The following is a 17772-nucleotide window of genomic DNA, read 5'->3' on the forward strand; positions in this document are numbered from 1 at the left end:
CAATGGCTACCCTCTACTAGTTACATATTTCAGGTTCAAGGTCACATTTGCCATGGATCTACTGCCCAGTCTGGTTGTCTTTCTCTACCAGCTCCATTGTAACTAGCATTTTGACTTCATGGTGTTGCACACATTTAGGTTCTTGCAACAAAAGAGTAACTCCAAATCAACACCAACAAAAACCTAAACATGAAATTGTCCACAATCTCAGTCAATGTAAAATGGCTTGAAATTAATACATTTTAGTATTATTAAACTTCCCGCTTAAATCTTAAAATCTCATGACAATCTTGATACCTAAGCAGATGAATTCGATAATTTAGAGGGTTGAAGATTGTAAGTAGATTTGGTGATGTTCTTAAAATGCCAAGTCAATTGCAGTTCTTCATAGCAAAAGAAAAGAAACTGAGTTACTTGCGTGGTGGCATCTACATGGGCTAACTCAGATGTACTTATCTGTAACACCAACAACCTTGAATGGTCCTTCTGAAACAGGTCAGGTTTTGAGTCATCTCATAGCACATCTTTGGACTATGAAAGTAAACTGAAGTGCCAGAAGGAGACTAATGCATACAATGGGAGAACTCGGAAGACTCAAGAAGAATCACATCATACCAATCATGACTTGATGGACTGAATGGTCTCCCCTCATTTGTTCTCGTGTTTTTTTATGATGGCGTCTGTGCTGTGAGGCGGCTACATCACCATGTTATACTTATTCATTTCCAGATTTTTAATTTTTTATCTTTGCGTACCTGATATAATGAGTAGTTCCTTTTATTATATACAGGACTTACCTAAATCAGTTTAAGGTCATGGGAAGCCAGAGCCTACTATTGGAGCACAAAGTGCAAACCAGCCCTGGATGGGATCACTTCTCATTAGGTAATGTTTGTGACTACCTTCTAAGCTGAAAGGCAATATATAAAATAAAGACTTATTGATGATCCTTTTGAAGAGAAATTATTGCACAGGTTTGAAGTTTACAATCTTTCTACCCCCAAAAATGGATTATAACTTAATTAGGTAGTCTTCAGATTTGACTCTAATGTGCTATAAATCAAGAAATAAACAAGGATCCTGAGGCTTTCTGATTGGGGCTAAACTCCAGGTGGTAATGGTACTTTAAAACAAAATAAAACTCCTCCTTTTTTTAAATGGAGTCTCACCCGAAGTCCTTTTAACCCGCTTGACCTGCAGGAGTACCCTTCCGCACAAACCTGGTCGGCTGGGTGAATCCTGTTGTGCCGTCGGCACTGTACCGCAGACAAAGGGTTCTGTCAGGCCAGACAAAGCAGGGAGCTCCACAGAGAGTGCTAATGGAGTGTTCCAAAGCTCTGGAGTGCCTCTGCTGTCACGATGGGGTGACGGCCTGAAGAAAAACTCTTGTTTTGCGCCTTAATTAAAGAGTAGGTCCCAGCCAGCTCTCAATGGGGCTTTGTTTATGTGTTTAATGGGTAAATGCAATTCTTTACACATCAGCTGTCAAAACAGAAGTTTATTTAACAGCAGTTTCTTTACTAACACCTTTTCGGCCTGTTATATTAGCACAATATTGTTAATTAATTCCCAGTCTCTGTGAATAGCCTCACGGACTGCAGAAAAGGCAGGGAGGCCTCAGTAAAGGAGACCACAGCTTGCCCTTGTGCATTCAGGCAATATGGAAGCCCACCAATACGGCAGGCATCTCCACGAAGTCTAAATTGAAGTAATTATAAGCCTTTTCATACATAGCTGTTGCGCTTGGGTCTGAAAAAGTCTTTGTGCTATCTGCAGCCTAATCGTCGTTAAACATCCATGTTGCTCTCTATTAGGAGACAAATATTCAAGGAAATATTTATAGCTTTTGACTATTGTGAATTCTAATTAATAATAGTGACACAAGTTAGTTTTTAATTTAACTCACTCTTCTTTCATATTTGTCTGTTCTGTATTTATGCAGAAATAAACATTTTTATATATGTTCATCCTTCAAACGTGACAATCCACTATTTTCCATCATAGCTTATTTTGGCTGCAACAGATCCATAGTGGACACAAAACCCGGCCAGAATGCCAGTGCATCACAGCCCAGACTCACTTAATGCAGGCTTGTGCCCTAGAGAAGACCAACATGGACCTGGAGAATATGATCCAAACCCACATAGACTTTGGCCATGTCATAAACAGTACACAGCTCTCCAGAGCAGTAAATCACTTGAACCCAATACAATTTATTTATAACACCAATTATTAAATAACAGTCATTTTAATAAACTTTATATATTACCGGGTGGCACGGTGGCGCAATGGTAGCGCTGCTGCCTCATAGTAAGTAGACCTGGGTTCGCTTCCCGAGTCCTCCCTGCATGGAGTTTGCATGTTCTCCCCGTGTCTGTGTGGGTTTCCTCCCATGGTCCAAAGACATGCAGGTTAGGTGCATTGGTGATCCTACATTGTCCCTAGTGTATGGGTGGGTGTGCCCTGCGGTGGGCTGGCACCCTGCCCAGGGTTTGTTCCTGCCTTGCGCCCTGTGTTGGCTGGGATTGGCTCCAGCAGACCCCCGTGAACCTGTGTTAGGATATAGCGGGTTGGATAATTGATGGCTGGATTATATATTACTAAGAACAGGGCAAAGAACTGATTTATGGGTCTAAATTGGGCTTCATTTATATAACGTTTAGCAACACATACAGCTATGTCTTGTGGCACTGAGCAATAAAACTAAGCATTTTGCAAATGAAAATCCATGCAAGCAATAGACCGTGTCATTTATGGAACAATTGGTAACTGGTGTCTCTGAATGCTCCATATATGTGCTGACAGACAAAAACTTACATTGGTGCTTCAATGGAGAACCTTAGTTGTGATACATTGACTGTGTCATTGACATCTGTAAACTGCCCAGGTGTGAGTGTTTTTATTATTGTCAGCATAGCCCCTGAGATGTTTGGATTGACAGAACAGCGGCCAGCCAAGAATCAAGGTGGGCCTAACCGGTGGGAGGCAAGAATCACCCAGTTGAGACAAGAGGTGAGATCACTTAAGCAGCAGTATTAGGAGGCAAGGGAGGAGGATAAGGCCGCATTAGTAGACCTCAGAAAGATTGTGAGGAAAAGGCTCATTACCCTCAGGGGAGCTGAGTGGCACAGGAGAAGAGGTAAGGAGAGGGCTCACAAGTGCACTGCCTTTGTAGCAAATGAAGAGGCCACCTAGCATGCTCTAAACAGGAGGTGGACAAGCTCAGCGACAGTAAGAGAGAAAAGGAGCTGGGTCACTGCAGAGAACTAATATCCCCACCTCAACCAATCCACAAATTCAATAATAAGGAACCAGCCTTAAAGGAGGTGAAGGAGGTAGAGAGATCTACTAGAACAAGCTCAGCGCCAGGTCCTAGTGGAGCACCATACATCATCTACAAGATATGTCTCAGGCTCAGGCTACCACTGTGGAGAATTATCAAGACAGTTTGGAGGAGAGGGGGAGGTTTGCTGAGGGTGTCTGGACATCAAAGGAGGAGAATTCAGTGGAAATGGAGCATTTCAGGATGATCACACTCCTCAGAGTAAAAAGCAAGATTTTCTTCAGGATTGCTTCACGACACGTGACAGAGTTCCTCCTAATGAATTCTCCTATAGATACATCAGCGCAGAAGAGTAGTGCCCCGGCAGTGCTGGGCAGTGCTGATTCAAGAAGCAAGGGAAGGCAGAGGAAACCTGGCTGTTTTGTGGCTGGACCTCACAAATCTGTATGGGTCAATTCTACACAAGCTTGTGGAGGCAGCACTAACCATGTACCATGTCCATGCATCATATCGTATCAACTCCGGTTGCGTCATCTGGGTGAGGGTGTATGATGTTCAAAAGACCTGAAACAACTGATGACCCCAGGTAACATCACTGATGATGTGTCCAGGCTGCACCGGAAGGTGTGTGGAAATGCTCCTGTTTCTCTTTCTGTCCATCTCATCTTCTAACTATGAGCTGTTTCTACCTCTGTGAAATTGAAGTGTAAGTAAATAAGACAGCACTTTCATAATGTTGTGTTTGTTCTCAGATTCAGTAATGTGATTGATGGGATCCATTTCATTAAAAAATAAATCCTCTCCTACTTTAATTTTCAGCATTCTAACCAGAGTGCTAAGTTCCATCAATGTAAGATGTTTGAGTCTAATGAGTGATTGTCCAAAAATTATTAGTTTGGAAGTCTAATTACATTCAAAGTTTGCTTCACCCTCCTACCTATTAGCTAAGGTCCTATTCTGTAGCTTACAAAATGTCATTTGCAAATTAATTCATCCCAGCTGGTTCTATAGGCTTGAGGATGGCCTCTGATGACATACAGAGACCCCAATGGATCCATGAGACCGCTACATTCCTTATAATCTCAGCCAGCAAGTGGCAGGCCCTTTGTTAAAAATTCAAAAAACCAAGTGATATGTTCAACTTTCATTTAGCGTCCACTAATCAGTATTTCTCAAGAGGATATCTGAGTTGTTTAGTTTCATTTTAGCACTCACCTTATGAGCGAAGGCCTCAGCTTCCTGACGTAGGCTACGCTCCAGCTCAAGTTTCTCAGATACTTCTGAATACTCTAATGATACCATCTCAGATACTGCAAAAGAGAAGAAGCAGATGGTCACTGTACTGATAATATTACATCTGAGGTAGCATAGGACAAACCAGAACAAGGAGATCAATAAATAGATAGTGAAAGATTTGCCTGGCTTATCAAATGTCCTCTGTCAGAGTCTGTCGATTTAGTATGAGATCAACAAGCAAATTTCAGAAGTGTCCAAATCAGAAGACTGCAACCTGGTGTTGTGGAGTCATCAGCTTGTAAGAGCCCCACTTGTTTTGTTTTCTGTTTTTGCTTTAACAATGCCATATTTGATTTGACAGAGTTGGTAAAACTTCAAGGGTAGTGTTAAATATGGCTTCACTGGAGATCAGCTTGTTGTGACTGTGAGAGGAGTATTGTACTTCATTCGGAAGGGTAAAGGAGCATGATAGAGCGGCCAAGACATTAGATGAGAAGTTTGCTGGGTTAGTCTTACCACCCAGCGTGAGGTAGCAACACACTACATTTACTCCACTACTTGTAATGTTTACTCGACAAACTGCACTTTTATCAATGACACTGTTTTTAAAAATTTGTAAACAAAAAATATACAGTACTTTGTTACATTTTTGTCCACTTCATTGCCATTTACTTTAACAATTGAATTATTCACCTTTAATATTTTAAATTTCTGAAGTTTTTCCACAATGGATAACTAGCAACAGCTTACTGTCAGCTGGCTTATTCTTTGGCTTTCATTTCATTTTTTGTGTATCACTCACAGTTTTAAATTCTATTAAGGGAGAATGGGGCTAATGAGACACTTTTAAACATTTCATGACTCAAAGGCAAACTTACAGCATTTCAAATAACAGTTGTTATTTAAATTTCAGGTTGCTGTACATCTGTGGAAATTAAAACATCTGATTTAATTAATACTATTTTATTTAGAAGTATACTCGTATATAGCCCTTCAAACGAAGTTGACCCTATGGCACGGTTTGTGTCAGTATAAGGGTAACTTGAGCATGGGGATGGGGCAAATTGAGCCCTGTCTGGGCAAATAGTGCCACAGTTAAATTCCTAAATTAAGAACTAAATAAATGTATACCATTTTCTGGATCAATATAATATGGTTTATTTTAATAATGTAACAGATGTTATACTTGTGTCTGGGCATCAAGATAAAGCTAGTGAAACTTTGGTTCTTATTTTCAACATTGGACGTGTGTGTGTTTGCGCGTGTGTGTGTGCATGTGTCTATGTCATGGTGTGTGTGTGTGTGTGTGTGTGTCTCAGTGGGTGTGTGTCTGTGTGTCAGTGTGTGTGATCAAACCAGTCACAGCCTAGTGTGGACAAAGCAAGTTAAATCTCTAAATAAGATTTTGCATGTAAGGATGCTTTGGTCTGTAATTATGTCATCTATTGTTTAAAAAAGATCTACCTTTTTTGTTTTGTTCTTGTTCAGATCAATTTTTCAGAACAGAGCTGCCATTCCTGTTTGCTAATTTCAAATGCAAGCTCTCTGCATTTCAAGGGGTTTAGTCCATAAAACTGGTAAGCAAGTCTCATTATGCCATTATTAGTGATGAGTGAAACAATTTGTGTAAAGCTCAATTCAGAGTGACAGTCTGTGTTTCACTTTACAAAATAAATTGCCTTCTTCTTGTAGTGAAATTCATGCTATTCACACAAGAAGAAAGGTGTTTAGTTTCTGTCAGGATGAGTCTACATGAATTAATTCCACATTTGTCTTCTTGCCATATAGTATTTAAATGAAAAATTCTAGTGGGAAAAAAAAATCACTAGGAGTGTGCATTTCATCCGCTTGGTAACATGAAGGCGTTTGGATGGGTGTTCAGCGGCAACTTTGTTTGTTATGAATTTTACTGTGGAGAAAACCAGGTAATATGCACAATGGGGCATTTTAGTGTCTTTGTTTGAAAAATATGCAGCATGTCAAATATTTAATAAACACACTGCTTTCCTCTGCAATGATGCAAGCGAGGGTCAGAAATTGAATTTATTTTACTGATGTGCGACAGATTGCATGATTTGAATATCTGCAAAAAACACATGTGAACATGTCAGTGTGAGCGTGTCTTTAGGAAGCAGTATTCCTTCTTTTCCATCAAAAACACAAAAGAAAACTTTTAAAACCTCAAAAAATCTCTAGTGAGTTTTACAATTTCACAATTGAAAAATTGCCAGTGAAATTAATTTTAGGGTTAGTTTTGTGAAATTCTAATCAAAACTTTCCTATTCCACTAATCACTAACAGCTGGCTAATTTACACTCCATATTATCACCAATGGCACGATGAACCTCGCTAATCTTTCAGAACCTGTTCTGAGCACAACGTCTTGGTCGGTTTTCTGTTTGTATCTCTTCAATGTCATTTTGCCATTCAATGTCAACTTTTGATCCGTTATAACAGATCAAATTGAGTTCCCTTCTAATACTTCTCTTGCTGGTCTAATTAGATCTTCCAAGAGGGCAGACAGGGCATGCATAGTTAGACAAATACAGTAATCCATATTACTAACCGAAGGTTATGGACGCAGGGCGCAGGGCGCATCGAAGCGCAAGCGCACTGCCGCACTGCAACGAGTCAGCCACCTGTAAAATAGACTTGCTCTAATCCACTGTGCCATACCAGCTGCTCAAAAAAAATCGTTTTTATATATTATAATAATAAATTAATATTAATAATGTACATATACAAATAAACAAAAATATAAACGTATATATTGCATTTTACGGTGAACGCAGAGTAGGCTAAGCACACGTGATGACGCGCGCGCCCTCACCTCTGTTACGGCTGCCTAACTAATATTTGGGGGGGGGGGGGGGGGGCACAAAAGTAAATTTCTGCTTAGGGCACCCATTTGGCCAGCAGCGGCCCTGGCCAGTAATGTAGATCACATAACGGTCATTCAGTTTGTCGCCCGCCCCAGAGTCCAGAGTCAAACGCAGCGGCTTCCCAAAACGCAGCAGCTTCCCAGAGTCAGTACGTGGCACCCAAACAACACAACCTGTGAGCTACACTTGCTCTAATCCACTGTGCCAGTGATATAGATCAGGGGTAGGCAACGTCGGTCCTGGAGTGCCACAGTATGTGCAGGTTTTTGTTCCAACCCAGTTCCTTAACGAGAACTCAATTATTGCTGATGAAGCACATATTGCTTAAGTGACATTTTAATGCTTCATTTTAGTGGTCTCGCTTGTTAAGGTTCTCCAACCTTAATTGCTTATTTCAATCTTAAACTGCTGCATTCAGTGTTTTAATTGCTCCTTATTAGCAATAAGATGTAAAACAGGGGTAGGCAATGTCGGTCCTGGTGAGCCGCAGTGGCTACAGGTTTTCATTCAACCCAATTGCTTAATTAGAAACCAATCATTGCCAATCTCAGACCTTATTTAATGTTATGGCTTGTTAGTCTGTGCAATGTAAGGCTTTTATATCGTAGATTTTTTTCCTTTCCAAGGATATCATCCAAATGATTTAAAGCCTAAAACAGATCATTTTCAGTCTGTCACATTTTTCTATTAAGTGTTTTATTAAATCAAACCGAACACACACAGATGTAATTGGAAAAAGACTAGCTGGAGAACTGCTGGCTGCTTTGTCTTTTACATCTTATTGCTAATAAGGAGCAATTAAAACACTGAATGCAGCAGTTTAAGATTGAAATAAGCAATTAAGGTTGGAGAACCTTAACAAGCGAGACCACTAAAATGAAGCATTAAAATGTCACTTAAGCAATATGTGCTTCATCAGCAATAATTGAGTTCTCGTTAAGGAACTGGGTTGGAACAAAAACCTGCACATACTGTGGCACTCCAGGACCGACGTTGCCTACCCCTGATATAGATCACATAACGGTCACAGACTCTAACCCAGCGGCTTCCCACCCAGACGCACCCACCCTCCATGATATGTCATCCATCCAGATATCGGACGGAACAGAAACTGATTGCCATTCTTGGATTTCCGATTCGCTAGCGAATCGCGGGCTTACTTGTAAAAAATAAATAACAATATTTACAGAAACGGTAGCAATAATTGACAAAAATGAAAAAAGAAGACAGAAAAGAAATTTAAACATAAGCTAGGGAAGGAACCCATGCTTAAACATGAGAAGGTTGTAATCAGATCACTAAGATCACATTCAAAAGTCATCAGAAATGGATCGTGACAACACTTAACACGAGTAATAACTGCAGATGCTCCTTCTAACTGTGTACAACAGCCACATAAACGGAATCTATCAATCTATCTATCTATAATATAGTGCCCATCCACCCACCCATTATCCAACCGGCTATATCCTAACTACAGGGTCACAGCGGTCCGCTGGAGCCAATCCCAGCGAACACAGGGCGCAAAGCAGGAAACAAACCCTGGGCAGACCACCAGCCCACCGCAGGGCACGCGCACACACCCGGGACAATTTTGAATCGCCAATGCACCTAACATGCATGTCTTTGGACTGTGGGAGGAAACCGGAGCACCCGGAGGAAACATAGAGTGCCTTTTCTATCTATCTTATATACTGTAGAACCTTTCTATCTATGGAATTTCTGTCAGTCGATTACTCTGGTGTGGGCGTGGTTGTTGGTTGCGGGTCGGCTTCGTTCGTGAGTATTTTCTCGTTTTCTTTTTCCTTCTTTTTCCCTAACAGTTTAATGTAGAAAGGTGTTTTTACTGTTCCACCATTTATTTAAAAGTCGATTGTTTATTGTCAGCTTTTGTTGCAATAGTTGGACGCGGCTGCATTAGCGAAACCGCCGCCATGGCCGAGTCCCAAGCAAAGCCTGCAGGGCTTAACCCGCGAAGTTTTGAACATTTTTTCAGAAAAAAAACCGGAATTAAGGTGGTTGTGGACCCGATCGTCTCTGTGTAGCTGAGGTGGCGAAAAGAGTGGGCTGTAAGAATGTAAAGTCTGCCTCTCGCATGAACAAAACGGTTGTGGCCTTTTTTGAACGATGAAGCTATGGGGCATAACCTGGTGCAGGAATGGCTGGTGATAAATGGCTCGCTAGTCCCGGTGCTGCCTTTATCGACGATCCTGCTAAAAGAGTCATAATTTCAAATGTTCCATCTCTTTTGAAAAAATGAAGTTTTATTAAATGAACTTCATAGATATGCTGAAGTCCTATCAGACTTAGTAATGATACCGCTTGGCTGCCGTTCTCCGGATTTAAAGCGTGTCGTGTCTTTCAGGAGACAGGTGTACCTGCTATTAAATAATTCGCTCGAGGAGCTTGATGTGGCTTTGAAATTTAAAGTAGACGGTTACGAGTATATACTATATCTCTACAGAATTAATGAAATGCTTTAAGTGTGGTCAGCCAGGGCACAAAGCGAATCAGTGTAAGAGAAGTGAGATGACGGACAACTCGGATATGCCGGGACCGTCTGGTGAGCACATAGAGCTCCGTAATAGGGCATCGGACGAGGAAGAAAATGATTCTTTGCTTAGTGATTCAGAAATAGAAGATCTGAGTTACGATTCGGATCAAGCGGCTGAAGATCAGGATGAAATAACGGTAGTTGACAGTATCACAGTAGAGCCGGGACATGAAGCAGGGGAGACGGCAGTGTCCAGCGGAAAGCCTGCGATGGACAAGAACCAGGGGGCTGAAATAGTTACGGGGGCAGCGGCAAATGCCGGGCAGATGTGTGACATTAATGGCAAAAAGAAGACTGACGTCGGCCATGAAGAGGAGGAGGAGGAGGTGTCTAAAGTGGTACCAGGGGTCGAATGTTATAAAGATGACTTTACTGCGCATCTCCAAAAGACACCCACCGAGAGTGCTGTCGCCCCAGAGACGAGCCCAGGCGCCGCGTCTTCTCCAGGGGAGGCGGATGAGAGCGCGCTGGCTTTGCAGTCGTTGAATGATGAAATAACACAAGAAACGGGCTCCGATGGAGACATGCTCATTGAAGAAGGTAACCAGGAAAAGAAAAGAGCAATCAACCAGTGGTGGATGTGCCAAGAAGAGCACAACAACTGAAAGTGTGGAGGCCGCCGCTAGTGGTCTTCAGCAGACCGATGGCACTGAAAGTACAGTGAGAGAGGAAGAAGAGCAGGACTGCAATGAATCTGACCCGTCGATGGTGGATCTGTCATCTCACTCGAGCTTACGCGAGGGCTACAGCACAGAAAGCATTTTGCAGTTTCTAGAGTTTTTAGAAGGGAAGCTCTTGGTCAGAATTGTTGAACACTTTCCTGATCTTCATTTATTTCTGAGCTCGACGAAGCAAGTGCGAATGGCCTCCAAAGAGAGAGTGCGATTAAAGAACATCATCAGCAAAGTGAAACGCTCATTAGAAGCGCAATCATGATGGCGTATTTAATGCGATTTCCCGTTTTTTTTGGTTAAATTGGTGTTGTTGACCGCTACCCTGTTTTCTTGTACAATGCCTGTCTATTCCCTGTCCTCTTTAAATGTGAACGGCTGCAGAGATTTGGTGAAAAGAACGGCGCTATATGAGCACTTGGCTCAAAAAAAGATTAACGTGGCCTTCCTTCATGAAACACACACTGACGCTGCTAATCAGTCTGAATGGCATAGGGGATGGCATATCTAAGTCATGGCTCCAGTCTCAGTGTGGGGGTCATGTAACGATGATGAGCTGGTGTTTGTGGGGGGGTGACTTAATTGCACAGAGAATGCACAGCTAGACAGGAATGGACCGAACTGCACCTGGGGACCGTCCAAGCACTGGTGTCTGTGGTCACCAACAATAATTTTATTGATGTTTGGAGAGCAATTCATCCGGGGGTCCTTCAGTTTACATGGGTGAAGGGCACAGCTCGACTTCTTTCTATGTCTAGCCTTGACAGATTCCTCATCTGAAAACATCTTAGAAATCTCATTGCTAACTGCTCCATTCTTCCAACTGGATTATCTGATCACTCTCTTGTTTTCCTTCAAATCTCTTTTCTGTCTTCACATTCTGTCAGTTCCTACTGGCACTTTAATAGCAATCTATTGAAAGACTCCCACTTCATCAAATGTTTCAAATACTTCTTGGATTAAAGGAGATGCAAAAAGAAGAACTTCTCTTCACTGAGGCAATGGGGGGATTGCTCTAAAACTGAGATACGCTTATTGTGCCAACAATACACAGAGCAGACCACCAGGACTGTGCATGCGGCCATTTCTGACCTGGAGAAGGAAATTGAAGAACTTCATTCGGATTTATGTACAAACTTTGACAGCAGCACTTTTGAGTCCCTTAGTACTAAAAAACAATTGTTGATGGACCTAATGGACAAGAGAGTCAACGGTGCACTCGTCCGCTCGAGAATGCAGTCGCTCACTCAGACGAACGCTCCCACGCAATTTTTTTTAGACTAGAAAAAACAATTGGCCAAAGTAAAGCCATTAATTGTTTAAAGAATGACAAAGGTCAAGACCTGCTGGAGCCTGAAGCCCTTTGAGCCTGGGCACACCAGTTTTACCAACGACTGTTTTCTGTGGACATTGCAGAGGTATCTTTGGAGTCGTCATGTTTTCTCCAGGACTCGGGTTCCGGACGGGGAGATGGACATCTTGGAAACAACAATCTCTTTGGATGACTTGACCACAGCTTTGATTGGGCTGAACTTTGGAAAATCCCCAGGAATTGACGGGTTGCCGGTTGAGTTTTTTAAAACCTTTTGGTCTCATCTTGGCGCTGATCTGGCAGAGGTTTTCCATGAAAGTCTGCGAGTGGGTGAATTGCCCCTCTCTTGTCGCAGAGCGGTAATCACACTAATCCCAAAGAAAGGAGACCTCATGGAACTAAAGAACTGGCGTCCAGTGAACCTGCTATGTGCTGATTATAAAATCTTCTCCAAGGCCCTGGCTAACCGGTTAGGAAGAGTCATGGTGAGTATTGTGAACCTGGAGCAGACATACTGTATCCCCAATCGATGCATTCTTGATAACATCTTCTTAGTTCGGGATGTGATTGATGCTGCCAGACTCTTTGGGTTTGACGCAGGTTTTTTATCGCTAGATCAGGAGAATTCTTTTGACAGAGTGGACTACAATTATCTTTTAGCAATGCTGAAGGCCTTTGACTTTGGACATTCATTCATTCGGCACATTGAACTCTTATATAGCAACGTGTTTAGTGTCGTGAAAATTAATGGAACATTAACAGCCCCCATCAAGGTTACCAGAGAGATTCGTCAGGGCTGCTCTCTGTCCAGTATGCTCTTCTCGCTCTCCATTGAGCCGCTACTGCAACAGCTTCGAATTCACCTTCAAGGTCTGAACATCCCTCAGTGCCCGAATTTACAACTCAAGGTGGTCGCATATGCGGATGACTTGACAGTGTTTATCTGTCATCCTGGAGACATCAAGGCGCCGAAACGTTGCCTGGATGACTTTGAGAAACTGTCATCTGCAAAAATTAATTGGGATAATGCTTCTTTAATTGGCAACTGGATGGATGGGGAGCCACTGGGTCTGCCTGGTGGCCTTACGTGGAACAGGAGAGTGTTCAGATACCTGGTGGTGTTCTTAGGATGGGGTGGCATAGCTAAAGAAAACTGGGCAGACTGGGTGGAAAACGTTCAAGCCAGACTGAACAAATGGAAATACCTCCAAAAAGAGATCTCCTGTCGAGGCAGGGTTTTAATTATAAATAACTTGATAGCCTCCATGTTCTGGCATAAGATGCAATGTGTTGACCCTCCAATATCTGTCATCAGAACCATCCAGGGCATTATTTTACATTTCTTTTGGGATGGGCTACATTGGGTAAGGCGAAGTGTCCTGTATCTGCCTGTAGAAGAAAGCGGTCAGGGACTCATTGACTTGTTGAGCAGGATGAAGGCCTTTAGGTTGCAGGTGTTATATCGGCTCTTACACGGCCCCGAGCATCTGCCGTGGAGACAGCTGGCCTTTGCCTTATTTCGTGAGGTAAGGGGTTTAAATCTTGCTGAACATTTTTTCTTCTTACACTCTGCCAACTTTGTTACATCTGACCTGCGTGAGTTTTATCAGTCCGCACTTCAGGTCTGGCGTAGAAAACTCAGGAAAACCAGACTAAATCTGGAGAGCATTTTTTGGTTCGTGGAGGAACCTATAGTCTGGAATCCTCTTTTAGACTGTCCGTTATTGCTTTCCAGATCTTTTGTATCAATTCTTTTAAGTAAAAGAATATTGAAAATAAGGTACTTAATTGATACAAACATGAGGTGCTGGCAAACCCCTGCCCACCTAGCGGCGGTCCTGGAGATCAGATCAATATGTCTGGCTGAACTTTTTATCAGTCAGGTAAAAACAGCACTGCAGAGGTCAGGAGCAAGTTCTCTCTGTGCCGAGTACTTAACAGGTGAGGGGACACCAGAGGCAGAGATGGCATCGCCCGCCGTTATCGTGAGGCCAAATGTCACTGACCACACTGACAGGCTTGGAGACCTTCTGAAGTTTGGTACTCTGGTTGAGAAAGATTTTGAACTATTTGATAAAAAAAGAGCTGAATAAATTGTGTGTCAAAGTGACATTTTATGATCAGTTGAAAGAGTTGCCAGATACACTGTGGAGGAAAGAACTGCAGGTCTCTGAGAACATCACACCATCTTGGAGGGCTTTCTATAAACTCCCATTGCAGAAAAGACTTGGGGATCTGCAGTGGAGGATAACACACTCGGCCTTAGCCACAAACTCATTTCTTAATACTATTAAAGCTTCAGAGACTGACCAGTGCCCGTTCTGTTACACAAGAGAAACCATCTTTCACCTCTTTATTCACTGTGAAATGCCGAGGCCGTTGTTCATGTCCTTAGAGTTTCTTCTTAGTGGTTTTGAGATTGAGTTCTCAAAAGTTTGCTTTATCTTTGGAATTAAATATAATCAAAAAACAAAATAGGAATAATTGTGTTATTGGGAATTTCCTCTTAGGACAGGCCAAGTTGGCAATCTTAAAAAAAGAGGAGAAATAAAGAAAAAAATCTCATGGGGACCACCGACGCTCTGCTGCTCTTCAAAGTTTTCATTAAAAGTCGACTGAAACTCAAATTTATGTACCACAAGCTAAAGAACAATTTAGAAATGTTCAGCGACATGTGGGGAACAGGACAGGTACTGTGTGCTGTGGAGGGGGGTGAACTGGTGCTCAACTGGGGATGATAAGAAAGTAGTGGTGGGCATCAACAACATGTTCTTATTAATGTGTGCAGTAGGAGGAGTGTAAAGGGGGAGTAGTGGGGGTCTGATGTATGGCTATTTTGTTCTTAAATTTGGCTTTTTGTCATTTGACTGCATATTATGTTGATATTTTTCTCTTTACTTTGTTCACAATAAAGGTTATTTTGCAAATAAAAAAATATCTTTCCTATATAGTATATATCTATCTATCTATAGTACCTTTCATGTCTGTCCGTCCGTAAGAATCGCAGTATATCGCATGTTGGTCATACATACAACTGAGACTTTCACTGTACTCTCTGCTCACGGCTGTACTACTAATACTCCTACCTATAGTACTGCTGCTCTTACTACTACATAAGTTGATTTGAATTTTGTGCATTGTAGGTAACAGCACATCTCTGTCTGGACATGAGGCAGACAATGGAGTTGTATTTCATTGCCGGCTGTAAATGTAATCCGGATGCAATCCACATATTAAATGCGTATTAATGCTATTGCTTATATGAGACAATTTAGATTCAGTCTTCAAGGAACATTTCTCACTGTAATAATAAAAACATTTAAAAATTGAACTTGACATTTGAATTGTGGTACAGAGGAATGTGACTCCAGCTGGTTTTAAATATTCTCAATGCTTTAAGATTTTTTCTTTGCTTCATTTTCCCATCATAACACCCTTGAATGTGAAAGGAAGCTGCTGTTCTTGACATCACATTTAAAATATTTGAATGTTGCAGCTTCTTTTTTTTTTTTGCCTAGGTGAATTTCATAAAGTGCTCCAATTTTGTGGTAGCCTGCAGCTAAATTATTTTCCCCTCACACTTCTTTTGCAGCAATTAGCCTAAATGTGTGGATGACCTATGGATCTTCCTGCAAGCTGTTAGCGGCCTACAGAAAACAAATGATCTCAATTCTCTTCTTTGCCGACAACAGAGACCAGGTAGGAGATGGCACATTAAATAACGTGGCCACTGACTTACACTTTATGTCAGCTGCCAACTTAAATAAATTAACACCCGGAGATATGAACCTTTCGGAAAATTCAGGCTGAAGCCTGACAGATATAGTAACAAGTCTATAACAAGCTATCTGAAATCACAAAAAAAAAATCTTGGCTTCATGAAGCCAAAAAAAGAATGTTATTTTAATGCTGTAAATGCAATTAATAAACCTTTCTTCATTGTTATTCGTCAGACCACTCATCGGTGGTAATGATGGGGTGAACGGCTGCCTCTTTATACAGTATTCCCACCTTAAATTTTAAAAAGAAAAGGCCATTCAGCCTAATAAAGTCAATGAATTCCTCTATCCTTATGTCACTCTAATGATGTTAAGATGAAAAGGATTTTAAGATGCAGCGTTTAGTCAGTAGATTGATTTTGTTTGTTTTTAGCTTTCCACACTTTAACACATTTTTATAGAAAATTTACTCCAAACCACTTGTGGTCAGGCCAATGGGTCATCACTGGTGTTATGGCTTACTAGATGATGAAAATCAATAAAATGAAGGGAGAATAAGCAGGAGTCAGTAAAGAGGCCCAGGGGGGTATTTTTCGTACATGGATTAGTCGTTTAGCCGGATGTAATTGTTGACGATTTGGCCTGATCCTGGATCTGTCGGTTTTTCGAAACTCTTGCTGGAAGTGTTGTCATAGCAACACATCCTAATCCTCAAACCTGCTCCGAGCAGGTTTGTTCTACGTAAACAAGGATTAGCTCACACACGTAATCAGTGTCCGTGCGTGGAAGTCATCCAGTCATGGCTTCGCCATTCATGAATAAGCGACCAATTGATATTGGTGCGCAAATTATACGCAGAGAATTTCATATAGAGAGGGTTTGGCGTGATCGGCAAGATCCTTTATTGCTCCCGGAGGAAATTCTTTTCGAAAGATACCGCTTTAGCTGAGGGGGAATATTGTACCTCAAAGATTTATTAGGACCTTATATTCGAAGTCAAACTCGGCGAAGTCGGGCTCTCACAACCACACAGACAGTATGCATTGCTTTGAGGTTTTGTACAAGCGGCACTTTTTTATATACTGTAGGCAATGCGGAAAATCTAACTTAAAGTGCAGTTTGCCAAGCAATTCGTAAAGTCTGTTTGGCTCTGAAATATTTCCTTCAAGTTTTCATAGTGTTTCCTGGACACCTGCGTGTGCAGACAATAAAAGAGGCGTTTCATGCCATTGCTTGTAGGTAATACACAGGCTCAAACACCCACAGTTCCATGAAGAATCTCACAATCAGCCTAACATTCTCATTACCCAGGATTTCCAAATGTGATTGGGGCACATGGGACTGATCACAGTGGAGTTTGATCAAACATTATTTGGAAAATGTACCTCTCCTCCTGATGAATAATCAGACACAGTGTCTTCATCAAATATTTGACCTTCGTCAATATCTTGTTAGTCAGACACAGGTTCTAGGGATATGACATTCCCTGCAACTGACCCAACAAAAAAGAGGGCTATATGGAACATACCTATGGCACACATGGAGGACAAATATATGCAATGACCATCCTTTACCTGAAATGAAGTGACCACTGCATCCTGCCACTGGTTCTGAGGAGGAGCTTCCCCCTGGAATGCCCTCAGAAACAGGGCGATGGGCATTTTGCTGGAGAGCCAACTCTTCTGCAGGGGTTAGGTCTGGACCGCGTGGACCTCCAGCTGTTTTTTGCTTGTCTGCCTTCTTATTAGCTTTACAATTAATGTTTTTTATATTATATATGATTATTAATGTCAACAATTCTTTAAATAGTTATGTACCAATATTTACCAGTTTGAAGTATATTCTTGTACTTCACTTTAACCTGTTCCCATGTTCTCCTTGTGCTCACGTTTGATCTGGAATTATGACATATTAAATAATAATTAATCTGAGACACAAAAAATGAAATGCTGCATTTAGTAAGTACAATGTACACTACTTAGCGTTTAATTCGTCGGCCACTTTTTGCCAGCCGTCTTTTCTGGTCTGGGCTGCTTTTGCAGTGTTACCCCTTGTGCATATTAAATCTTTAAATTCTTCATGTCCTTTGAATAAAAGATCTTGCGCCGCGTGTGT

General features: G+C 41.6%; 1 protein-coding gene across 1 annotated transcript in view; it reads right to left on the minus strand.

Annotated features, from left to right (window-relative positions):
* Positions 1–17772, minus strand: part of shtn2 (shootin 2) — a 109350-nt gene that overhangs the window by 59231 nt on the left and 32347 nt on the right. Inside the window, exon 8 of the mRNA XM_028801444.2 lies at positions 4499–4593. Coding sequence (XP_028657277.2) covers positions 4499–4593 — 95 coding nt within the window. The remainder of the gene's footprint in view (positions 1–4498; positions 4594–17772) is intronic.

Source organism: Erpetoichthys calabaricus, chromosome 5, assembly GCF_900747795.2.
Source record: "Erpetoichthys calabaricus chromosome 5, fErpCal1.3, whole genome shotgun sequence".
NCBI lineage: Eukaryota > Metazoa > Chordata > Cladistia > Polypteriformes > Polypteridae > Erpetoichthys > Erpetoichthys calabaricus.